The sequence below is a fragment of the Trachypithecus francoisi genome, unplaced genomic scaffold (genome assembly GCF_009764315.1).
Source record: "Trachypithecus francoisi isolate TF-2019V2 unplaced genomic scaffold, Tfra_2.0 Lachesis_group2, whole genome shotgun sequence".
NCBI classification, from domain to species: domain Eukaryota; kingdom Metazoa; phylum Chordata; class Mammalia; order Primates; family Cercopithecidae; genus Trachypithecus; species Trachypithecus francoisi.
The window spans coordinates 65,414,891-65,442,126 of record NW_022681465.1 but is presented as its reverse complement, the minus strand read 5'-3'; the positions used below and the strand labels follow the sequence as shown (position 1 = coordinate 65,442,126).

General features: G+C 39.3%; 1 protein-coding gene across 2 annotated transcripts in view; it reads right to left on the bottom strand.

The window, feature by feature from the left end:
• CDH6 (cadherin 6) overlaps positions 1–27,236 on the bottom strand; it is a 141,402-nt gene that overhangs the window by 31,454 nt on the left and 82,712 nt on the right. For both annotated transcript variants that reach the window (XM_033179266.1, XM_033179267.1), the window contains exons 3-4: positions 3,201–3,495; positions 69–188 (exon numbers count right to left, since the gene is read on the bottom strand). In XM_033179266.1, coding sequence (XP_033035157.1) covers positions 69–188; positions 3,201–3,495 — 415 coding nt within the window. The remainder of the gene's footprint in view (positions 1–68; positions 189–3,200; positions 3,496–27,236) is intronic.

The window sequence follows — 27,236 nt, the reverse complement described above, 5'->3', positions numbered from 1 at the left end:
TATGCTAGCTCAGCTGAGCATGTCAATTAAAATTACAGATTATATAAAGGAAGATCAAAAAGTCTAACCTGTTTCTGATTCAACTGAAAAATAGGGCTGTCCCTGTAGAATACTGTAGACAACTTTAGCACTGTTCCCATATGTTGGATCATCCGCATCTGTTGCAGTGACTTGGACAACAAATGTGCCTGTAATGACAGAAACATAAACTGAAAACACATCAAGAGTTCATGTCAATCTTTGACACACACCAAAAGCAGCACGATCTTAATTTTGTACAGGAATATCATGCTGAGGAAGTCGAAAACTTTGGTAGGATGCTGGGTGAAAAAGGATTGGCTTCTTTACTGTAAAGAAATACAGTCAACATTTAGAAATATTGTTAAGGATTAGGTTACAGAGAAGTATGGGAATGATCATGACTTGGGGTGGAACTGATTCCAACCCATCTCCAATGGCGGGATTTGACTAGACTCTTGCTTTAGTGATTCTTTTGAGTTCTCCTGGACAAAGTCAATCAGCATCTTGCTTCCTTTGTCCACAGGAATTAGTTTAGGAATTGTTCAATCAGGGGCCACTCATGATTTTGCTGGAAATTCTGTCACAGATACTCTATTTCTTGGACTGTAATGTGCTGATATACATTTGCAGCAGATATTTTGTGATCTTAGAAATGCCAGCCTGAGGACAAAGCTGGATAGAATAGAAAATTACAGAAAAACAGCTAGAACTCAGATCAAATCCTGTCCAAAGCCCACTTTACTTTTTGACTTAAGTAATGTGATCAATAAATACTTATTTGTTGTTGTTTAAACTAGTTTGAGTTGGATTTCCAGTTACTTACCAATAAAAGCATTCTAAACGATAAATCCAATAATTCTAAACAGTTAAAACCTTAAAGACTGTAGTTATGGATTACATAAAGAAGCAATGAATTGGAACAGCAGAGCACAAACATCTGGAATCTGTAATTCCAAAAGGTTATTATAATTAAATATACAAAGAACACTATTACATTTCAGATCAGCACTCTTATTTTAGTGACCACAGTTGCCTAATAATCTTCAAAGTATTCTTAACCCCCTGAAATTCCACGTAAATTTTTATGTGTATGCCTACATGTCTATTTCACTGAGGAGAAATTCCATAGATTTTATATGATTCTCAAAGGACTCTGTGACTTCCCGAAAGGATGAGAGTCTCTCTAATTAAGATCACTTAATGGCTGTTTTTTTGTTATTTGTATCAGATAACCAGTAAGCATACTGCTGGAGTTCCTCTTTCCATGAAAGAGGTAGGGAAGTTACATCCGGGGAATATTAGGAATTCTACATTGCTTTTGTAATATCTAGCCAATTTCCCTTATTGAAGAAATAGATTGTAGTATGTTAGGATTGGATGCCCTGAAGGTATAGTGCTGATGCACAAAACAGAGCACCCACCCTTGTAATTTGGCAAGGGAGGTGGGGAGACTAAGAACATCTTATGATTTTAAGGTGAAAGTCAAGTCAACAAACACTCAAGTTCTTATTTAACATTAACACAAAATTTGATTGCTTTTAGAATATGATGTCTGGACATTTTAAATGTCTATTCATTGCCAGATATTGTACTAGGGGCTCTGCACCTGTTTTCTCATCTAATCCTCATGATAGCCCTTAGGAGTTGACATTTATTATTTATTTTTTCAAGATACAGAACTGGAGGATCAGAGAAATCAAATAATTTGCCCAAGGCTACACTGCTGGTTCTTAGTGGAGATAGTTTCAAATTCAGTTCTGTTTGATACTAAAGTCCATTTTTGTTCCCCTGCTGTTGTCCCACTGCCTTTATGGAATTTCTTGAAGATGACTTTCTATAATCACAATAATGAGATATCAATTAAGGATGATGAATATCAACATAACTGCGTCTGTGTGCAAACTGAAAAAAGCCTTTTTATTTTTCTCAAGACATATTACTGTCAACTACCCCTAAATGTTCGTAATACAAATTTAATTCTATAATGGCTTCAAAAGTGAATGGCACCCCCTAGAATTGTGCAGTGCAATACCTGCATATCTAGTTACAGTTGCCCTGAGTAGTGCTGATGAAGAGACTATTCTTCATGAATTCTTCTGCCTTTTACCCCATAGAGGACAAACTGTTTTCCTAATAAATTTAAAGAATGCCATTCTATTGCTGCTATAACCAGTGAAGAAAAAGAAGAAAAAAAAATCCAATCATCTCCCTCTTCGCTTTTTGAGGCTTGCAATTTTTGTAACAAAACAAAGTGGCTTTAAATAATGAGAGAATCAATTTCTTCATGAGAAAAATGTAGATGTTTTACAATGATTTCTATGGATTGGTTATTTTCTGTGTCTTGGATCTGTGAACTACAATGTCTCTGATATCTAACTGACAGAATCATAATAAAGTTATTATGTAATTTCAGCCCTTTTGAATTTGACAGAGTGAAAATAAAAACAATACTTTATATAAGTAGTTTAAAATTTGTCACTGTCTCCCATGAAGTATTTCAATGTGGCTAAGAGTGATGTCAGTAGAATTATTTTTCTTAATTTAACTCCTATTTACTTCTCTCAATTTAAACAAATTAAATCCACTATTTGAAACAAGTAGTAGAATTGTGTATAAAATATTAATTCACTCTATGTATGTTATGAAAGTCTTTTCATTTCCACCATGTAGTAAAGGATCCACTCCCTAGACATAACGTGCCTACTGTTTATGGATTAAAAAAAGTTCTTTGAATTTCCTTCCCAAATATAGAGTTACTAGTTACTTAAATCAATTATCACTACTTTTTAGACTGGATTGTAAATTTAAGTTTTTATTTTCTATTTGGGAGACTGTTACGTGGACCATAACACCCATGTACGCTAAGCGAAGTGGAGAAGGTTGCTGTCTTTCAGCCCAATAAAGAGAATGGGCATTCAGGGCGGGAGAGAAAGGAGATGGTCTCTCTTTTGACCTCCCATTCCCACCCTGCCACTTTTCAGACCCTCTTTAGAGGAAATGTGGTTTTAAGAATAATAACAAAATGAGACTAGAGTAATATTAGGAAACATATGCATATATGGATTGAAGAAGTTAGCATCTAAATTCATGCAGTTCAGTACTTTGAGCTCATGGGATTCCTTACTCAGTGGATGCACCAGGGAAGAGCCAGTTTTTGGTTGAAGTCACGTCTCACTCACCGACATCAGACATTTCGGGGACAGTGGCTGTGTAAACCTCCTTGGTGAATATTGGTTCATTGTCGTTGATGTCATGGATCTTGATGATGAATTCAGACTCGGGCTCCACGGGTCTCCCTGTCCTTCTGTTTATAGCTTGAGCTCGAAGGATGTAAACAGGTTTTTCTTCCCTGTCCAGCCTCTTGGTGGCCTGTATGTCGCCTGTGTTTTCATTAATAATGAAGAGATCTCCTGCTCCATCTCCTGAAAGGATATATTTAAGTGATCCATCTCCTCTATCCTGGTCTGAATGTAACTAGTGTAGAAAAAAAAAAATTAAAGAAAGTAAAAGTCAAGCATGTGGTTCTAAACTGTTTTTGTCTTTTTGGTGCATGCTATGTTAACTTTTATTCAATCCTTTCTAAGGTGTACAGCTTTTTTGTTTTGTTTTGTTTTTACTATTTACATAACCTCTCAATGGTAAATACCATGCATTAATGCATATGTTTCCTTATAATCAATCATAGAATTTTTCAGACCTGGAACAGAGTTTGGGAGAAAATTTAGTAATCTTTATTTTCAAGAAAGGAAAACAAAAGGCAAGAGCAACAGCAAGGTGGCCAAGGACATATTAGGGTGGCCGGAATTCCTATTTTTCACTATAGCTTTCATGTTCCACTAATACACTCTTGTCCTCACTTGCATGTACACAAACATATTAGAGAAGCAATATCCTGTTGAGAAAAGGACTTTGATTTTTGAATCAGAGAGACTTGGGTATATTCTATTTCTACCTTACATTTATTATCTTCATGAATTTAGGGAAGCTTGGCAACTTCCTTGAGTCTTTAGTGATGGAGATTATAATCATTTTCTTCTGGGAAGATGTGATGTTTATTTATTTATTTATGAAATTCAACTCAAAGCATTTGAGAAATATCCTAAGTGCTGCCATGGGCAATACCTTGAAAATCACCTGACTAGATAATTTACAGGTCACTTGGAACAGTAACATTTCACATTTAGACTTTAGTATAAGATAGGAAAGGACCTTCTAATAATTTGAGCCAACCTAAAATTGAAATAGTCTTATGAGTAGTGAGTTCCCTGCTCCTAAAGGTAATCAAGCAGAGATTCTGATGACTAACTGTCAGTGAAATGAGTTTGGGTAAAAGGCGGAATTAAATGAATACTAAGGATACCACGGAAATAGAAGATGAGAATCCTAACTTGGATAAGTAGGATTCTTATCCATTTTTCCTTTCCCAGAGATTATATCCACAGTGCTGATTTCCTATTGTTTCCTAAATTCCCTTTTTCCCACCCAGCAAAATGTTAGATGATACCTTTAGATGGTACCTAGACCTAACTATAGGTCTATAGGACATATATATACACACACATATACATATACATACACACACACACACACACATATATATATATATATAAATTCAGTCTGTAGGTTTTCAGATAATTTAACCCTATTTGCAAATTTTCAAAAAGTGCTTTTTATTGAGGAGGACTATTTATAAACTCCCAGAGTTTTAAGCATCCACGGTATATAGAGAAGTTAGTCTTTGTGGGAAGGCTGCTACTCTCTACCTTGTTTCAACTCTGCCTAAACAGAGTACGGGCTATGCTACAACAACAGCTACGCCAAGTCTTTTTCCTGTTGATTAATACTGCACAAAATGCTCGGAGAAGCATTACACATTTGAAAATAGACTCTTAGGGCAAAAAGAGATTTTAAAAATCATCTAACCCAGTCTAAAAGTGTATTCTGTGGAATGTCATTTCCAGGAAGTGCTGAGGGAAAGAAATACTTTATATACAGTCTCTTTTTTAGAGTCACTGTTAACATGTCAGAGGCTCTGAGTGTCTGCAGTTTGAAACTATATTTGATTCTGTGTAATCTAGTTTACCCTTTCTTGTTGAAAGAATCCTTTTTGGGTATAACTTATATGGATATTCCCCATACCAGTTTTCCAAAAAAGACACTTTGGGAAACATGAACTAATTTAAAAATCCATCACTGTAGAGTCAAGAAAACCGAGAATCCGGTGCGTGCTGTGTTTCCAAAATCACACAGCTCATGGGAAAAGAATCTGAAGATTAACTCTTGAGCGCAGGAAGAGGCTTTATAGATTATTTGGTGCAACTGCCTCATTTTTAGAGGTAGGGAAACTGTGTTTAATGTAACGCAGCTAAAGCTAGTTAATCGTGGTGTTTGGGGAGGAGAATATTATTCATATAATTAGTAGCCTTGAAAGCAATTCGGCAGAAATAATGGAAGATAAATTCGAATGGGGAGGAAATTGCTTAGAAGTGAGATAAATGCAATCAGAAATGTAAAACAAGAGCATCCTGTGATTTGAGTGATGGGATATGCTAAGGAAACGCTGAAACCATCATGATACACAAAGAGCCACTGGGGAAGGTTTAACTCTCCATCGTCAAATTCGAATGACTGAAGAGGCTGTTAAAAAGCTATTTCATTAACCCATGAGTAAGGAAACCAATGTCACCACTTGGCGGATCCTTGCTCTAGAGCAGCTGTGGTCAGCAGCCTGGCACAGTGCGGGGGGGCACGGTCCTAGGCATTGAGCCACGTTCATTCTTTTTCACTCAGCAAGTGTTAAGACCACAGCAGAGTCAATTAACCTCCCTCAGCCAGGATTCTTATCTGCAAAATGAGGATAACAAGAGCTACATGGCGAGGCTGTTGTGAAGATCTAATTGAAGACCACATGCAAATAGTACATTAACCACCACGTAAACATGCAATAGAAGCATAATATGGGTCTTATAAGTTACAAAGTGCCTCCCAAATTTAAGCCAGTGCTACCGTTATTAACTCTTAGTTTATAATCAGCTTGTTTTTTCTCCTATTTTGACTTTGAGAACTTTGTTTTGAAGACTTTGAAAACTCAATTTTACAGACACATGGTATCTCTAAGGTAAAATCTGTGGTCAAAAGCCAGTATTCTTTAACTGGGCAGTGGGGGGCAATTGCTATCTTTACATGTGATTTATCATATTCTACATTCCACTAGATTATACACTCTCCTCCACCAATTCTTTCATCGGTTTCAGTATGTAATTGTTGCACACTTAGTAGATGAATTCCACATCTGGTCACAAGATTTATCCAGGTAAAAGTAATCAGAAACTTATTTTTAGCTGTCAGGCAAGACCATTTCAATGACTTATAGAACAAACACCTGAAACAATGTTAAAGGGCAGAGGAGACGTTAAAGAAGAGTGTGAGCAAGGATTGCTTTGCAGATCACAATTCTGATTTATCAATATTTGAAAACTAGTGGGAAAATGCATCTCTTCTCTTCGCATTGTCTGGTAATAAAGCAATTTAACACCCTCCCGCTTCCTCCCTCCAAAGTGCATTTTCTGGGTCTGACAGAGTACACGGAGCAGAAACCTCCCAAAGCGTTTGTTTTTTCTCCCCACTCTCCTCCTCTGCCATCAAACTCCCCTGAGGCCAATTCTTTTCTTGGGAAAAAAAGGAAACATAAGGCATCAGTGCCTGTGAAAGTGGTGGTGAAAACCAGACATGAGGGGTTTATTGAGCACTTAGATTTTAATTGGGTTTTTTCTTTTGTGATGTCATTCATCATGGTCACTGTAAAAGACAGAAGTTAAACAACAACAAATAAAAGGTTGTAGGCTGCCCGAGGCATGTTTTCACTAATTTCAGTTTAATGTGGCTGTTCCATTAAGTTTAATCATCTGGTTCACTTTTAACGATTCACCATCAAGTAAAAATTACCCACTTGCCTCAGAAAGTCACATCTCACCTGTGGCTGGTATGACTTTTTACTACTGTACCTGCAGCATTTTTGCCAGAGGGAGCTCTTGGTCTTTGCCTGCTTCCTCTGTTGATTTTTAAAATTAATTAATTAATTAATTAATTTAGAGATGGATTCCTACTCTGTTGCCCAGGCTGGAGTGCAGCGGCACAATCTCGGCTCACTGCAACCACTGCCTTCCAGGTTCAAGCGATTCTCCTGGCTCAGCCTGCCATATAGCTGGGATTACAGGCATCGCCCCACCACACCTGGCTACTTTTTTTGTGTATTTTTAGTAGAGACAGAGTTTTACCATGTTGGCCAGGCTGGTCTCAAACTCCTGATCTCAAGTGATCTGTCTGCCTTGGGCCTCCCAAAGTGCCAGGATTACAGGTGTGAGCCACTGTGTCCTTTTTTTTTTTTTTTAAATGCAGTGTGTTGGCAAATAAACACAGGGATTTTTGGTTGTAGACGTAGCTCCATGATGGGTGGGACCAAAATCATGGCAGCATCTTTGCCAGCTGGGTGCTGTGCTTTCCTGGGGACACAGCATGTTTTTACATGCTAAATGTGCCTACTTCCAACTTGACTTTAAATCAAATTCAAAGGCATAACAAAGATGTTTAGTGGTCTGTGAAGCCAGCTACTGCTGCCCTATTGCTCCCATTTCCTGTGTGTCCCCAAGTCATCACCTGAGTCAGTGACCAAGTGGAATCTCCGAAGCATATGCATTGTTGAGACACAAAACAGTCCAAACAATGCTGGCGAGGGTGTGGAGAAAAGGGAACGCTCATACACTGTTGGTGGGAAGATAAATTAGTTCAATCTCTATGGAAAACAGTATGGAGATTTTTCAGAGAACTAAAAAGAGAATTACCATTTGACCCAGCAATTCAGTAAACCATTCTGTAATCTATCCAAAGGAAAAGAAATCATTCTGTCAGAATGACACCTGCATTCATATGTTTATCATAACACCATTCACAATAGCAAAGGCATGGAACCAACCTACGTGTCTACCAACAGTTGACTGGATAAAGAAAATGTGGTACATATACACCCCAGAATACTACAAAGCTGTAAAAAAGAAAGAAATCATGTCCTTTGCAGTAACACAGATGGAGCTGGAGACCATTATCCTAAGTGAACTAACACAGACACAGAAAATCAAATACCACATGTTCTTACTTGTAAGTGGGAGCTAAACAAAAAGTATGCATGGACGTAACGATGGGGAAAATAGACTCTGGGGACTCCAAAGTTGGGAGGAAGGGGAGTGATGGCTGAAAAATCACCTACTGGGTACAATGTCCAATACTGGGGTGGCGGGTACACTAGAAACCCAACCCCCACCATTACACATGTAATACATAACAAGTACCCTCTGAATCTAAAATAAAAATTAAATAAAATAATCTCCTCTCCCCCAGCAAAAACAATCCAAACAAAAGTTTACCTAGATGACACACATAGGAAAGTATCTACAGTAGCCTTACATGGGCTTAGGAAAGGTATGAAGTGATGTTTGGCAAAAATGGAAAATTGAAGTTTGGCTAATATACTTGTAGGGTATAGTGCAAATGTAATGTTGCTCTTTAAGAAATGTTATGGTTGCTAACCTGAGATGTTACAAGACAATTAAAGAACAGTGGTGTCGAAAAGATGCTGTCTGATTGGGATTGAGGGAGGGAAACAGGAATTACAACACAGAGAGAGAACATCTTTGTGTTAAATATGTAGAATGTTACTTTAAATTAGCACAATAAATCAAGTTATGACAAATTGAGGCTTAACTGCATCAATATGTATATATATAGTTGTCTGCATGTATCCATACCTCTTTATATATAATGCATGTATACATAATGCTAATAAGTAGACTTAGTGTTGTGAAGGCTGGGAAAAGCTTGTTGGGTGGAGTTTATATCAGGTGGAAATTGAACCTTGGTTGAAGTACATGGCAAGGATTAGAGTTGTTTCTGTTTTAGAGATTACAGAATTAGGTAAATCAAGAGTATATTTGAATAAAATTCCATGTGACACGTTTTATGCTGTATTTGAATGTTAATAATTTGGCATGAGTTAACTAACTTATATATCATGATTATTTTACCAATTAAAAAGTTGATGATGGCAGCATATGATTGTGGCAGGTTCCCAGCTGTGGGTCGGCTGGGTGTGTGGCTGTTCAGCCCTGTGATTCAGTTTTCACATTGTAATATGTGTGAATGTAAAGGGTGCAACTTCAGTGTCCCTGGTTTAGCAGGAATTGGCTTGCTCTAGTCCTCTTTTTTCTTTTTTCCACAGGTTGCGATGTAAGTGAGGCAGTGACCTGGTTTCCACCAGGCTGAGGAGGACAGTGCCCAAGGGGATGGCAAGCCACAAAGTGGAAGGAACCCAGGTTCTAGAATAACCTCATATCCAACCAGCCTGTCATGTGAAAGAGGAAAGAAAGGCATTGCACTTCAGCCATTATATTTTTGAAGTTTTGTTGTTGTTTTTGTAGTTCTGCCTTGACCCTAACTCGGTGGTTCTCAAAGTGCAGTCTCCGGACCAGCCGCGTTGGCATTACCTGGGAACTAGTTAGAAATGCAAACTTCCGGCCCCACCTACCCCCAGAATCAGAAACTCAGGGGATGTCCACCAGTGCTGTGTTTCAAGAAGCCCTGTAGGTAGTTCTGACGAGTGCTCAGGTTTGAGAGCCACTGCCTTAACTAGTACAATCCTAATAGTTATAAGCATGGACATAGGCAGGGAAAGAGGTGAGTGTAAATTTATGCTACGTATGCGTCACATAACCTTGGGGAACTTAGTTAACCTCTCCAGGTCTTCATTTCCTCATCCACATGATGGGAATAATAATAATACTTAATTTACAAGTAGGTTTCTCTGACAATAAATAAAATAACAAACGTAAGATGCTTAGTAGAGGGCCTACCTCAGAGAAAACCTTCAATAAATTACTCTTGAATTCATAAACACCAAGTATCCAAAGGTGGATTTTGGGAAAGTGGTGGGATTTGGATCTGAATTCTGACTTTCCTATTAATCAGTGAAATAAATTAAGTGATCTTAGTCTCCATTCAGTCCTAATATAGAACTGGAAATGATTAACTTTGCCTCCTCTATCTGCCCCTGAAATGCTGGTATCCTGTAGGCCTGTGTCTTTGGTCCTTGTTTCCCTCCTTTCACATGTCTCCCCACATGAGATCCCCTATCTATTTTCATGGATCCATTGCTATCTCTGTACCATGAGTGCCCAAATCTATCTATTACCCCAGGGAAGAGCATTTTCTTGAGATCTGGAATCAAGAATATAGTCACCTCTTAGGCAAGTCTCTTAGACAACTTACACTCAGCACATCCATATTGATCTCACCACCTTCTCTCCAAATCATTTTCCTCCTCTCATTTTGTGAAAGCCACCAGGGAGTCATCCTAGGCCATCCCCTCTGCCACTATCCCCACATTCATTAAGCCACCAACTCTAGTCAATTCTACCTCTTATGTATATCTTGATTCACCTAACTTTTCCCATTTTCACTGCTGTCACCCTGGTCCATGCTATTGCCTTTTCTCATTGGCCTATTGCAAGGAGGCCCTCCAAACACACACCCAGGCTAGCTTTCTTTAGATTTTCCTTTCTGTAACTAGATCAACTTAAGAACAACACCAACTCTGAAAATGCCACTCTCCTCTAATTAAATCCTGCAGTGTCCTCTTTACTCTTGGGATAAAGCCCTCATCCCCACCCCTTCACATGGCCTCCAAAGCCCAGCGCAGCCTCTGCTCTCCTCCTCTCTTTGGCTTCATCAGCCATCATTCTCCTGGTTCCAGTCATACCCTACTTCTTTGGCTTCATCAGCCCTTAATTCTCCTGGTTCCAGTCATACCCTACTTCTTTCAGCTTTTTGAAGATAACATCACTAACTAGCTCTTTCGTAGCTAGGCCTTCCCACATGTAGTTCCCTTGACATCAAGCCCTTTTAACATCCTCACCTGGTTAAGCCAGCTCCTGTGCCCAGTTTGCTTAATCTTTATCACCTCAGGGAAGCCTTCCTTAAGCTGCTGGTCTAAGTTAGATTCTCCTCCTATACGCAATCAATTCATTCCCCACTTAGCCATCAGCACATTCTATTGTCGTTGATGATGTGTTTTACAGCTGTTTTCCTAGCTAGATTGCAAGTTCATAAAGGAAGGCACCAAACCCATCTAGGTCACTTCTGTATCCTCAGAGCCTGATATACAGGCCACTTTACAGACACTAATAGTCAATCAAAGCAGGGAATGAATGAATGAATGAATAAATGAATCTTCTAAAAATTAAATTGGATAAGATATCAATGATCAGTGAAGGTTTCTGGCACATAGCTGATACTCAATAAATCTTAGTGTCCTCTATCCTCTTTCTTGACTTTAGGATAATTCTGTAGATCAAAAATATACATTCCTGAAATTGCCAGATAATTTATCAATTACTACTAAACATTAGACACATGGTCTAATCTGAACAATCGGAGTAAGTAATTGCCTCAGACTTGAAAAAATTTATTTAATAACAAATTCAACCCCAATACAATGGTAAAACCAACTTGTATTGGATTTATTGACAAAAATGGACCAATTGTAAGTACACTGAATTCAATGACTATCATAAATACATTGGGTGCTGGGTCAGAAGTCATCTGTTAATGGTGAAAAAGCTGCAAGATTTTACTGAACTATATTTCAAGTATCCTCCTGTTGCAGCAACTAAAGAGAAATGCTCCATTTCACAGAAACATTATTTCATAATAAAATAATTTAACTCTGTCAACCACGGCCATTAAAAACACTTACCCGTCTGACGAGTTGCATAAAGCAATGAATAAAAGCATGTAAACTCTGCCTTCTATAAACTTGCCATCTACATTGGAATAAAATATATAGAAAAAAAGCAGAAATTAGATATTTTACTGTTGTTAGGTATTAGGATTCACAAGGTAAGTAAAAAGCTGGAGAATAGCATAGAAGGAACTTGTAAGTTGGAGAAGACCGAATTGGGGAATGTGTAAGCTCTTTGATGGTTTAGGAAGACTTCTTGGAGAAGTTTAGACTACTGATGGGAGAAAAATGATTTAGCAACCAATATGAGGATATGGCATGGTTTCAAGGCTCAGTGTGGGAGAAAATCAGAAGAGGCCTTGAGTATGTGCCTGGGGTAATAAAAGCCATAAAGTCAGCAAAAATAGAAACACTCCTTCCCTTAAGTTGCAGGGTCACATATTTTCTCACACTGCACTCAAATGTGCAAGGAAAGATGCAGCTTCCTTATAATTATTTTTGTTTATAGCTTTTCCCTCAAGCTCTAGTGCCATTGAGGATTAGAAGCTCAATACAGTTGAATATTGACTCAGTAATTTAGTGAAATCCCAATAAAGTCTTCCTGATTCAGTAATACGGTCTCTTTTGGATACATCTCAGCCTTTCTGGTTTCTTTCTCCTCCTGCTTTGCTCCTGATCCAGTCTGAGATGACATCTGCCTGTATGAAGGAGAGGTAGCCACATGGCCTTTGTCAATGACAAATTTGGGGGCTTTTGGAGCCAAGGCTGGTCCTCAGAATGCCCTCTGACCCTCTGGTCTCTAGAGAATATCTCTTATCTATTACTTTCCTCAGTGGCATCTGTGGTTCTGGCAGATCATGACCTTGGCTCTCCAGTGATCAAGGTGACTAGCTACATCTTGCATCCCCCACTGGCATCACATACTGCCCTCGAGGTCTGGCTATGTCTTCTTTATCGCCCTTAGCACACGTAGTCCTAGTTACAGACTTGCTTTGTCCTTCTATTGGACCATCTATTGGATCAATCCACCCCTTTCTTGCTCTGGAAGCCCAGGAAGGCTCATGGGAATGAAACAGGCCTTCTCTCTCATCACATGATTGCCCCGGGGGAAGTGGGAAAAACCCACTCTACTTTCACCTTTACCCAAACCTTGCCACTGTTCCACCCTGGGGATTCAGATTCATGTGTCTCAGGGCAGTAGAAATAGGTCTTTCTATGTGTTATTTGACAGCCAGGAATGTGAAGTTCCTTGGTTTCAGGAATATCCTACCACACAAACTGCTGTAGATGGAAGGGTCAATTCCTAGTACAGACCCTGTGGAGATAGCGGGGGTGGAAAAATGACCTACATGCCAGAGCATGCTGCAAGGAATTCTTGGTGACTACATTTATAAATGGAATTAGTGAATTTTATTTTGGTTGGCCAGCTTATTTCTTGATCTACAAAATGGGCTTGAAAAGGATCTAGAAAATAGGGCCATGCATGGTGGCTCACGCCTCTAATCTCAGCACTTTGGGAGGCAGAGGCTGGTAGATCACTTGAGCTCAGGAGTTTGAGACCAGCCTGGGCAACATGGCAAAACCCTGTCTCTACCCAAAACACAAAAAATAGCTGGGTGTGGTGGTGCATGCCTATAGGCCTAGCTACTTGGGAGGCTGAGGCAGGAGAATCGCTTGAACCCAGGAGGCGGAGGTTGCAGTGAACTGAGATCGTGCCACTGCACTCCAGCCTGGGAGACAGAGTGAGACTCCATCTTAAAAAAAAAAGGGAATCTAGAAAATATATTTTTCTGACAAAACCTGGAATCGGGCTGCCTTCATATCTCATGTTCTTTTTCTATTACACCATGTTGGCTCTTATGACCCCCAAAATTAGTATTTTCCTTTACAGTAGAAATGATTTAATTGATTTTTATAATGGTGTAAAGATTTTATCTTTAAAGTCTTCTCTTATGTGATTCATCATCTGGCAATTGGTCTGGCTGGGATTTGGGAAAATGATAATAGCAGATAATTTTTAAGCCCATACCATGGACCAGGTCATGACCTGAACTCATCACAAAGATTACATAAATCGTTACTCATCATGATTCTATTTTTTTTTTTTTTTAATACTTTAAGTTCTAGGGTACATGTGCACAACGTGCGGGTTTGTTACATATGTATACATGTGCCATGTTGGTGTGCTGCACCCATCAAGTCGTCATTTACATTAGGTATATCTCCTAATGCTATCCCTCCCCACTCCCCCCACCCACGACATGCCCTGGTGTGTTATGTTCCCCACCCTGTGTCCAAGTGTTCTCATTGTTCACTTCCTACCTGTGAGTGAGAACATGTGGTGTTTGGTTTCCTGTCCTTGTGACAGTTTGCTCAGAATGATGGTTTCTAGCTTCATCCATGTTGCTACAAAGGACATGAACTCATCCTTTTTTATGGCTGCATAGTATTCCACGGTGTATATGTGCCACATTTTCTTAACTCAGTCTATCATTGATGGATGGACATTTGGGTTGGTTCCAAGTCTTTGCTATTGTGAACAGTGCTGCAATAAACATACATGTGCATGGGTCTTTATAGCACATTTATAGCATTATTTATAATCCTTTGGGTATATACTCAGTAATGAGATGGCTGGGTCAAATGGTATTTCTATTTCTAGATCCTTGAGGAATCGCCACACTGTCTTCCACAATGGTTAAACTGGTTTACACTCCCACCAACAGTGTAAAAGCACTCCTATTTCTCCACATCTTCTCCAGCACCTGTTGTTTCCTGACTTTTTAATGATTGCCATTCTAACTGATGTGAGATGGTATCTCATTGTGGTTTTGATTTGCATTTCTCTGATGGCTAGTGATGACGAACATTTTTTCATGTGTCTGTTGGCTGCATAAATGTCCTCTTTTGAGAAGTGTCTGTTCATATCCTTTGCCCACTTTTTGATGGGGTTGTTTGATTTTTTCTTGTAAATTTGTTTACGTTCTTTTTAGATTCTGGATATTAGCCGTTTGTCAGATGGGTAGATTGTAAAAATTTTCTCCCATTCTGTAGGTTGCCCGTTTACTCTGATGGTAGTTTCTTTTGCTGTGCAGAAGCTCTTTAGCTTAATTAGATCCCATTTGTCAATTTTGGCTTTTGTTGCCATTGCTTTTGGTGTTTTAGTCATGAAGTCCTTGCCCATCCCTATGGCCTGAATGGTATTGCCTAGGTTTTCTTCTAGGGTTTTTATGGTTTTAGGTCTAACATTTAAGTTTTTAATACATCTTCAATTAATTTTTGTATAAGGGGAAAGGAAGGGATCCAGTTTCAGCGTTCTACATATTGCTAGCCAGTTTTCCCAGCACCATTTATTAAATAGGGAATCCTTTCCCCATTTCTCGTTTTTGTTGGGTTTATCAAAGATCAGATGGTTGTAGATGTGTGGTATTATTTCTGAGGGTTCTGCTCTGTTCTATTGGTCTATATCTCTGTTTTGGTACCAGTACCATGCTGTTTTGGTTACTGTAGCCTTGTAGTATAGTTTGAAGTCAGATAGCATGATGCCTTCAGCTTTGTTCTTTTGGCCTAGGATTGTCTTGGCAATGTGGGCTCTTTTTTGGTTCCATATGAACTTTAAAGCAGTTTTTGCCAATTCTGTGAAGAAAGTCATTGGTAACTTGATGGGAATGGCATTGAATCTATAAATTACCTTGGGCAGTATGGCCATTTTCACTATATTGATTCTTCCTCTCCATGAGCATGGAATGTTCTTCCATTTGTTTGTGTCCTCTTTTATATCGTTGAGTAGTGGTTTGTAGTTCTCCTTGAAGAGGTTCTTCACATGTCTTGTAAGTTGAATTCCTAGGTATTTTATTCTCTTTGAAGTTATTGTGAATGGGAGTTCATTCATGATTTGGCTCTCTATTTGTCTGTTATTGGTGTAGAGGAATGCTTGTGATTTTTGCACATTGATTTTGTATCCTGAGACTTTGCTGAAGTTGCTTATCAGCTTAAGGAGATTTTGGGCTGAGACGATGGGGTTTCCTAAATATACAATCATGTCATCTGCAAAGAGTGACAATTTGACTTCCTCTTTTCCTAATTGAATACCCTTTATTTCTTTCTCTTGCCTGATTGCCCTGGCCAGAACTTTCAACACTATGTTGAATAGGAGTGGTGAGAGAGGGCATCCCTGTCTTGTGCCGGTTTTCAAAGGGAATGCTTCCAGTTTTTGCCCATTCAGTATGATATTGGCTGTGGATTTGTCATAAATAACTCTTATTATTTTGAGATACGTCCCATCAAAACCTAGTTTATTGAGAGTTTTTAGCATGAAGGGCTGTTGAATTTTGTCAAAGGCTTTTCTGCAGCTATTGAGATAATCATGTGGTTTTTGTCTTTGGTTCTGTTTATATGATGGATTATGTTTATTGATTTGCATATATTGAGCCAGCCTTGCATCCCAGGGATGAAGCCAACTTGATCATGGTGGATAAGCTTTTTGATGTGCTACTGGATTTGGTTTGCCAGTATTTTATTGAGGATTTTTGCATCAATGTTCATCAGGGATATTGGTTTAAAATTCTCTTTTTTTTGTTGTGTCTCTGCCAGGCTTTGGTATCAGGATGATGTCTGCCTCATAAAATGAGTTAGGGAGGATTCCCTGTTTTTCAACTGATTGGAATAGTTTCAGAAGGAATGGTACCAGCTCCTCTTTGTACCTCTGATAGAATTCGGCTATGAATCTGTCTGGTCCTGGACTTTTTTTGGTTGGTAGGCTATTAATTATTGCCTCAATTTCAGAGCCTGTTATTGGTCTATTTAGGGATTCAACTTCTTCCTGGTTTAGTCTTGGGAGGGTGTATGTATCCAGGAATTTATCCATTTCTTCTAGATTTTCTAGTTTATTTGTGTAGAGGTGTTTATAGTTTTCTCTGATGGTAGTTTGTATTTCTGTGGGATCGGTGGTGATATCCCCTTTTTCATTTGTGTCTATTTGATTCTTCTGTCTTTTCTTCTTTATTAGTCTTGCTAGCAGTCTATCAATTTTGTTGATCTTTTCAAAAAACCAACTCCTGGATTCTTTGATTTTTTGAAGGGTTTTTTGTGTCTCTATCTCCTTCAGTTCTGCTGTGATCTTAGTTATTTCTTGCCTTCTGCTGGCTCTTGCTTCTCTAGTTCTTTTAATTGTGATGTTAGGGTGTCAATTTTAGATCTTTCGTGCTTTCTTTTGTGGGCATTTAGTGCTATAAATTTCCCTCTACACACTGCTTTAAATGTGTCCCAGAGATTCTGATATGTTGTGTCTTTGTCTCATTGATTTCAAAGAACATCTTTATTTCTGCCTTCATTTCGTTATGTACCCAGTAGTCATTCAGGAGCAGGTTGTTCAGTTTCCATATAGTTGAACAGTTTTGAGTGAGTTCCTAAGTTCTAGTTTGATTTCACTGTGGTCTGAGAGATAGTTTGTTATAATTTTTGTTCTTTTACATTTGCTGAGGAGTGCTTTAGTTCCAACTATGTGGTCAATTTTGGAATAAGTGTGATGTGGTGCTGAGAAGAATGTATATTCTGTTGATTTGGGGTGGAGAGTTCTGTAGATGTCTATTAGGTCCGCTCAGTGTAGAGTTGAGTTCCATTCCTGGATATGCTTGTTATTTTCTGTCTCGATGATCTGTCTAATGTTGACAGTGGGGTGTTAAAGTCTCCCATTATTATTGTGTGGGAGTCTAAGTCTCTTTGTAAGTCTCTAAGGACTTGCTTTATGAACCTGAGTGCTCCTGTATTGGGTGCATGTATATTTAGCATAGTTAGCTCTTCTTGTTGAATTGATCCCTTTACCATTATGTAATGGCCTTCTTTGTCTCTTTTGATCTTTGTTGGTTGAAAGTCTGTTTTATCAGAGACTAGAATTGCAACCCCTGGTTTTATTTTATTTTTTGTTTTGTTTTCCATTTGCTTGGTAGATCTTCCTCCATCCCTTTATTTTGAGCCTATGTGTGTCTCTGCATGTGAGATGGATCTCCTGAATACAGCACACTGATGGGTCTTGACTCTATCCAATTTGCCAGTCTGTGTCTTTTAATTGGAGCATTTAGCCCATTTACATTTAAGTTTAATATTGTTATGTGTGAATTTGATCTTGTCATTTTGATATTAGCTGGTTATTCTGCTCGTTAGTTGATGTGGTTTCTTCCTAGCATTGATGATCTTTACAATTTGGCGTATTTTTGTAGTGTCTGGTACCAGTTGTTCCTTTCCATGTTTCATGCTTCCTTCAGGAGCTCTTGTAAGGCAGGCCTGGTGGTGACAAAATTTCTCAGCATTTGCTTGTCTGTAAAGGATTTTATTTCTCCTTCACTTATGAAGCTTAGTTTGGCTGGATATGAAATTCTGGGTTGAAAATTCTTTTCTTTAAGAAGGTTGAATATTGGCCCCCACTCTCTTCTGGCTTGTAGAGTTTCTGCTGAGAGATCTGTTGTTAGTCTGATGGGCTTCCCTTTGTGAGTAACCCGACCTTTCTCTCTGGCTGCTCTTAACATTTTTTCCTTCATTTCAACTTTGGTGAATCTGACAATTATGTGTCTTGGGGTTGCTCTTCTCGAGGAGTATCTATGTGGCATTCTCTGTATTTCCTGAATTTGAATGCTAGCCTGCCTTACTAGATTGGGGAAGTTCTCCTGGATAGTATCCTCAAGAGTGTTTTCCAACTTGGTTCCATTCTCCCTGTCACTTTCAGGTACACCAATCAGACGTAGATTTGGTCTTTTCACATAGTCCCATATTTCTTGGAGGCTTTGTTCATTTCTTCTTACTCTTTTTTTCTCTAAACTTCTCTTCTTGCTTCATTTCATTCATTTGATCTTCAATCACTGATACTCTTTCTTCCACTTGGTCTAACTGGCTACTGAAGCTTGGGCATGTGTCACATAGTTCTCATGCGATGGTTTTCAGCTCCATCAGGTTATTTAAGGTCTTCTCTACACTGTTTATTCCAGTTAGTCATTCATCTAGTCTTTTTTCAAGGTTTTTAGCTTCTTTGCGATGGGTTGGAACATCTTCCTGCAGCTCAGAGAAGTTTGTTATTACCCATCATCTGAAGCCTTCTTCTCTCAACTCGTCAAAGTCATTCTCCATACAGCTTTGTTCCATTGCTGGCGAGAAGTTACATTCCTTTGGAGAAGAGGCGCCCTGATTTTTAGAATTTTCAGCTTTCTGCTCTGGTTTCTCCCCATCTTTGTGGTTTTATCCACCTTTGGTCTTTGATGGTGGTGACGTACAGATGGGGTTTTGGTGTGGATGTTCTTTCTGTTTGCTAGTTTTCCTTCTAACAGTTAGGACCCTGAGCTATGGGTCTGTTGGAGTTTGCTGGAGGTCCACTCCAGACGCTGTTTGCCTGGGTATCACCAGCAGAGGCTGCAGAACAGCAAATATTGCAGAATGGAAAATGTTACTACCTGATTCTTCCTCTGGAAGCTTCATCTCAGAGGGGCACCTGGCCAAATGAGGTGTCGCCCCTACTGGGAGGTGCCTCCCAGTTAGGCTACTTGGGAGTCAGGGACCCACTTGAGGAAACAGTCTGCCCGTTCTCATAACTCAAACTCCGTGCTGGGAGAACAACTACTCTCTTCAAAGCTGTCAGACAGGAATGTTTAAGTCTGCAGAAGTTTCTGCTGCCTTTTGTTCAGCTATGCCCTGTCCCCAGAGGTGGAGTCTACAGAGGCAGGCAGGCCTCCTTGAGCTATGGTGGGCTGCAACCAGTTTGATCTTCCCAGCTGCTTTGTTTACCTACTCAAGCCTCAGCAATGGTGGACACCCCTACCCCAGCCTCTCTGTGGCCTTGCAGTTCGATCTCAGATTGCTGTGCTAGCAGTGAGCAAGGCTCCATGGGTGTGGGACCCTCTGAGCCAGGCACAGGATATAATCTCCTGGTGTGCCACTTGCTAAGACTGTTGGAAAAGTGCAGAATTAGAGTGGGAATGTTCCGATTTTCCAGGTACCGTCTGTCACGGCTTCCCTTGGCTAGCAAAGGGAATTCCCCGACCCCTTGCATTTCCTGGGTGACGCAATGCCCCACCCAGCTTTGGCTCACACTCCGTGGGCTGCACCCACTATCCGACAAGCCCCAATGAGATGAACCTGGTACCTCAGTTGGAAATGCAGAAATCACCCGTCTTTTGCGTCACTCATGCTGTGAGCTGTAGACTGGAGCTGTTCCTATTTGACCATCTTGGAACCTCCTCCCATGATTCTATTCTTATCCCCTCTTAAGTGATGATGCTACTGAGGCAATACAGGAGGTAAATCACTCCTCAGCATGACAGCATGAATAAGAGCAAGATTTGAGTCCAGGTGGCCTACTCTATTAACCACAATACATTTTTTCCTGAGTTTTTACATTTAGTTCTATAAACATTCATTAAAGGCTTACTCTGTACCAAACAATATTTTGAGTTACAAAGAATTATCTAGTTCAGTGTTTTTCAGTCTCTGCTCTATTGGCATTTTGGGCTAGGTAACTGTTTGGGGAGCTGTCCCATACATTATAGGATATTCAGCAGAGTCCTTGGTCCCTACCTACTAGATGCCAGTAGCGTCATTCCAAGTTGTGACAGCCAAAAATGTCTCCAGATATTTCCAAATATCCCCTGGGGTCAGAAAATTGAGAACATTGATCAAGCTTTTAAATCTCTGTGTCTGTCTATCTATGCATCTATCTCCTATCTGTCTTACCATCCATCCATCCATCCATCCATCCATCCATCCATCTTTCTTATCAGTATGTACCTTGTGACTTTTAAAATAACTTAAATAATATCATAAGGGATCTGTATTTGCAGAGATTCTGCATAACCCTACTCAATTCAATTTTTTATCTTTTGTTGCATTTAATAATCCCTGAAACAGACTTGTGTCATGTGGAGAAGAATTTTTGACAAAGTGCTAAAAGCAAAAGAAGTTTAAGCCTAAACACAACAGAAATTTACTAATTCCCTTGACAATTATTTTTTTACACCCAATACTTTGAATTTCATGTCAAAAGTAATAGAGTAACTTAAATGAACACAACTTTAGAGTGATAATAGTGGTAGTAGGCAGACTAATGCACCCACTCCCCTAAAGATGTCCATGTCCTAATTCCCGGGACCTGTGACTGTGTTTCCTCACATGGCAAAAAGGACTTTATGCATGTGATCAAGATAAGGATTTTGAGATGGGGAGATTATGTTGGATTACCCAGGTGAGCCCAAGGTAATGGCAAGGGTCCTTACAAGGGAAAGAGACAGGGGAGAGTTGGAGTGAGAGATGGAAATGTGATGATAGGAGCTGAGGACTGGGAGAGAGAGAGAGAGAGGAAGAAAGGAAGAGAGAGAGAGAGAATTTGAAGCCCTTATGCTTCTGGCCTTGAAGATGGAAGAAGGCGCCATGAGCCGAGAAGCCAAGGAATTCAGATGGTATCTAGAAGCTGGAAAAGACGGGAAATGGATCCTTCCCTGAAGCCTCCATAAAGACATCTTGCAGACACCTTGATTTAAGCCCAGTGAAACCCATTTCTGACCTCCAGAATTACAAGATGATACATTTGTATTGTGTTAAGACACAAATCTGTGGTGACTTGTTATAGCAGGAACAAGAAACTAAGACAGTAGCTCCATATTTCTGAAATTCAAGGTGAACTGAAACTGCATGTGGTCCTTCAAGAATCCTAGTGGAGGAGGGAAGAAAACTAACCCTTCCTGAATGCTTTACTGTGTATCAGGTACTGCAAAAATGATTAGTGTGTTGCCATCCATTAATTCTCACAATGACTCCAAGGAGTAACTTTTATTTTCTTCATTTTTTCAGACTAGGAAACTGAGGCCAGAGAGATTTAGTAATTTATCCAAAGTTAAGCACAGAGCCAGAAAGGATACCAAGGCCTGCCTGATTCCAAAGTCTACTCTCATTCACATCAAAGCAACCCTACCCACACTGATGATAAACATTTCTGTATTCCTTGTATTTATTATATCAGACCCCAGGCTAAGTTATTCGTAAATTCTACTGGCACAAATGATACAAACTATAATAAATGTTATTGTTCATTTCGGATTTGTCAATTAAACAAATGCCTTTTGGTTTATTAACTGCATAAAGTTGTTTCCCCAAAAAGGCATTGTTTACTGCTTTATGCTTGGCTTTTGAAGTCCAAGGTCTCTCTCGCCTTGGCAGACTGTGACATTAGTCTCAGCTCCTGCTTAGTCTAACATTTTCATTTTCAAAAAGCCAGTGGTAAATCAAGCTGAGAGCCAGATCCCAGTCAAAAATTGATTTAGTAAGGCATTGTAACTCACCAGTTAGAATACTACCATTTTGCCTTATGTGTAATCTCTTCAGCAATCCCAAAAAAGAACACACGCACACACACACACACACACCCCCCACACACACTCCCCCAGCCTCCTTTCTCTTTCTCTCTCTCTCTTTCTGTTTGACACATATGCCTTGGAGGAGAATATCAATAGATAAAATGCAGGTGTTTGAGATATGATAATTCAAAGGGCAGAAATTCAAAAAAATGTGTTCCTTAATAGCAAATGGACTTTTCCCAAAACGTGTTCTTCTTGAAAGGTAAAAAATATGTTGGATATTATATTCTTTTATGTTGACTTTTACTTAGGATCTAAAAAGTTAAAGCTATGTATCTCTATAAGACAAATGACTATTTTTTTTTGAGACAAATGACTATTTTTTACTTAAATTCATAACTCTCAAGCATCCTGTATGTGCACAATAAATGATGAGTAAATTGAATTCTATAACCTCTCATATGGTCAGGGAATTAATGGCAAATGATTCTAGGAAAGAAGATAATGAGTTCATTTATTAGTTTTTTTTTTTGCTTGGGAACCAGCTTAGATTTCAAAAGCTCTCCTCCTCCCTCCTCATATTGAAAGCTCCCTTTCTCGTTTCTCTGTTGTCCTTCTTCTTCTCCTCCTCTCCTCTTCCTCCTCCATTTCAAAAGCTCTCCTTCTCCCCCTCCTCCTCCTTCAGTTAAAGAAACCAACTGAAACACTAGTGAACAGAAATTCATACTATCTGATGGCCCCGGCTGGGGAAAGTGTCCTCACTGCGATGTCAGTGGCATGAACTTTTGTGCTCCTCTCCCTCTCATTTATGTCATTGTTTCATTTGTCCACCATATCTGAAATACTCTCTGCTACTTTATTTTTTATTTATTTTTTTTTTTTGAGGCGGAGTCTCGCTCTGTCGCCCGGACTGGAGTGCAGTGGCCGGATCTCAGCTCACTGCAAGCTCCGCCTCCCGGGTTTACGCCATTCTCCTGCCTCAGCCTCCCCAGTAGCTGGGACTACAGGCGCCCGCCATCTCACCCGGCTAGTTTTTTGTATTTTTAGTAGAGACGGGGTTTCACCGTGTTAGCCAGGATGGTCTCGATCTCCTGACCTCGTGATCCGCCCGTCTCGGCCTCCCAAAGTGCTGGGATTACAGGCTTGAGCCACCGCGCCCGGCCACTCTCTGCTACTTTAATATTTTAATAATGTGATATAGGGAAAGAGTATCAGACTTAAACCCCTAAAGAAAGCTGTACTCTAGCCTCAGCTTTGGTATTGTGCTGGCAATGGCCCTGCGGTCCCTGAACTCCTCTGAGCCTATGTTTGCTCACACGCAAAAGGAATGAATCATGTTCAACTAGACAGTGGTTATGTGGATCACCTGAGGAAGTTCAACTAGAGAGTGGTTATGTGGATCACCTGAGGAAGTTCAACTAGACAGTGGTTATGTGGATCACCTGAGGCAGTTCAACTAGAGAGTGGTTATGTGGATCACCTGAGGAAGCTCAACTAGACAGTGGTTATGTGGATCACCTGAGGAAGCTCAACTAGACAGTGGTTATGTGGATCACCTGAGGAAGCTCAACTAGACAGTGGTTATGTGGATCACCTGAGGCAGTTCAACTAGACAGTGGTTATGTGGATCACCTGAGGCAGTTCAACTAGACAGTGGTATGTGGATCACCTGAGGAATGCTTGTACACAAGACAGCATTTTATAAGCTGTAAAGCTAGACACAATACGAGACAATATTATCATTGCTCTCTAGCTTCACTACAAGTTTTCTGCCATGAAACTCTGCTACAAGGTAATCTGTGATGACTCGTAGCCTGCCAGGGAATACTTTCTCTTGTGTTGAATTCTCTTTTCTCTCTCTCCCATCCTAGACCTTCCCCTCCTTTAGATGTTACTTGCTGGTTTGTGTGGCAGTCAAGATTTCGACAGCCACATTATCATTTTACAACTCAGGGAAGCGATGTCTACTGTTGAAAAGGAGGTAAAATGAAATGAAGCACCGCCACTCAACTTTGCCCAAGTCACTTGATTTTCTTGATTTGACTTGAACACTCTATTTTCCTTTCAGAGGCAAGTGGATTGGTAATCAGCAAGATCATAGCTTTAATATAAGCTAAATAGCTGCCCTTTGTTTTTTCTTTTAACATGATACATGTGGTTGAGAGGATAGACAGAACAGTCAAGGCACAAACAGGATAAGAAAGTACAGTTGGCCTTTGAACAGCATGAATTTGAACTGCATGGGTCCACTTATACTTAGATTTTCTTCTGCCTCTGCCACCCCTGAGGCAGCAAGACCAACCCCTCCTTCCTCCTCAGTCTCCCCAACATGAAGGGTATAAGGATGAAGACCTTTAAGATGATCCACTTAATCAATAGTACCTCCACTTGATCAATAGTAAACATATTTTCCCTTCCTTATGATTTTCTTTTTATTATTATGTATATATTTTTGAGGCAGGGTCTCACTCTGTCACCCAGGCCAGAGTGCAGTGGCATGATCTTTCTCACTGCAGTCTTGACCTCCCAGTCTCAAGAGATCCTCTGACCTCTCAGGTAGCTGAGACTACAGTGCATGCCACTATGCCTGGCTAATTTTTTGTAATTTTTTCTTTTTTGGTAGAGATGGGGTTTTGCCATGTTGCCCAGGCTGGTCTGGAACTTCTGGGCTCAAGTGATCCACCTACCTCGGCCTCCCAAAGTTCTGGGATTATAAACATGAGCCATTGTGCCCAGCCATGATTTTCTGAACAATATTTTCTTTTCTCTAGCTTACTTTAAAAGGACAGTATATAACAATATAACATACAAAATATGTGTTAAGGCTTCCAGTCAATGGTAGGCCATTTGTAGCTAAGTTTTTGGGGAGTCAAAAGCTATACAAGAATTTTCAACTGTGCAGGTTGGTGCCCTCACCCCTTAGGTTGTTCAGTGGTCAAGTATAATGCTTTTCTTTCTTTCTTTTTTTTTTTGAGATGGAGTCTCGCTCTGTCGCCCAGGCTGGAGTGCAGTGGTACCATCTCAGCTCACTGCAAGCTCTGCCTCCTGGGTTTACGCCATTCTCCTGCCTCAGCCTCCCAAGTTGGGACTACAGGCGCCTGCCACCTCGCCCGGCTAGTTTTTTGTATTTTTTAGTAGAGACGGGGTTTCACCGGGTTAGCCAGGATGGTCTCGATCTCCTGACCTCATGATCCGCCCGTCTCGGCCTCCCAAAGTGCTGGGATTACAAGCTTGAGCCACCGCGCCTGGCTGATTTTCTTATTTCCTAAAGGGGAACTTTGCTTCCTCGGGGGGGTGGGTATTGATCCTCACTGACCCCTAATACCTCTGACCCCTCAAAAAGCCTCATGCTCCAGAATAATAAGGAAATGGGCCAGATTTTTATGTTTTTCAATTTATGAAAACAAAACAAAACAATCCAGCATGCTAAAGCTTTGTATAACTGTATTTTAAAGCAGGATTTTCTCTACATTTCCTCTTTTGTGCTTCTTTTCTGATTTGTACTCACAAGTAGTAGAAAGCATTAAGATGAGATTTTCCAGAAATGATTGTTTTCTGTGAGAACTCAAAATATGTTGGTTAAAAGATATAGTTGGTTAAAAGAATGTCATTATATAGAATTTTTCTGTCCCTGCATTATCACATTTCTCTCTATAGCTGATACTTTTGTGAATCGTTGCAATCAACAATCTCAGGTTTTAAATGATTTCTCTTTTACTGAACACTTGAATTGTCTGTACAATGTAGCTTCCTAGCAAGTTTAAGAAAAAGAAATTTGCTTTCCATTGGCCAAATCTGTTTGCCTTTTTCTCATTTTGTTTCAAACTTTCTTCTGCTGAGACCCTAAATAATGTTGATTTTAATTTGTAAACGTCTCAAAGGAACTAGCTTTCATGATACAATATTATTTGTTATGTCTTTTCTTATTTTTCTTGTTAGTTTGTGCACGGACCACCGTGTTGTCTTTAGTTTCTTCGTTTTGCACTAAGGAAGCTTGAGTTTTCTTCTTTTGTATTATAAAATATTTGTGCCACTTTGATATGAAATTTCCAGAGGTAGTTTTCATAGAAAGACTTTCATAATATACTTGGTTTATATGTTTACTATCTAAAACATCCTTGAACTTTAAAGACATGAGATTTTCCATTGTCAAGCTAATACCACAAAACACTACCAATGATATTCATACCAAATCATTGCATCAATCAACTGGGAGGCATAGAAATCAAATGTCAACGTGGTGACTGTAGTTAATATTGTACTGTATACTTAAAATTGGCTAAGGGAATAGATCTTAAATGTTCTCATCACACACACAAATACACATGCACACAAATGGTAACTGTGAGGTGATGGGTATGCTAATTAGCATGATAGTAATCATTTCACAATGTATATCAAAATATCGTATTGTACTCCCTAAATATATATAATTTTTATCAATTATACCTCAATAAAGCTGGAAAAACTGGAAGGTAGCTTTTAGACAACAAGGTGGTTTTTTAATATTTTGTGCTCACTGTAGCTTAATTCAAGTAGTATTTGGCTGTTTTTATGTGCAAAAATATGTGCTAGGCACTATTGGGTATATAAGGATGAGTAAGACATGTCGGCTAGGGTCTTGCAGAGTTTGCAAAGATGTAAGTATTCCAAAGTTTGCATTAAATGTCTGAAGTACTAATTGAAAGAGTAGGCCTGGGATCCAATTTGAAACACTGCTCAATATATTTAAGGTCAAAGTTCAACCTTAAACAAAGAATTAATTATTCTACTCTTAAAAAGGTGAAACATTCCGGGTAATTAAGTAATTAAATCAATAGCAATTTTCTCACAATAAAACTTTGGTTCAATTATATAAGGAGATTATGATATTAATCCTAACTTAACTGTGATAACAATTCCTATTTAAAACCTTATTAAAACCCAAGCGAAAAGATCATTTTAAAAATTGTTGGGCATCTTAAACTTTCTTATTACAAAGAAACAAGAGTTAACCAGGTTCTATAATAACATTCATGGTAATTGAAATAATATAAACCCCAAATTGTACCATAAAATGATGATGTTTTCAAATGAAAGGATAAATATCCTTAAAT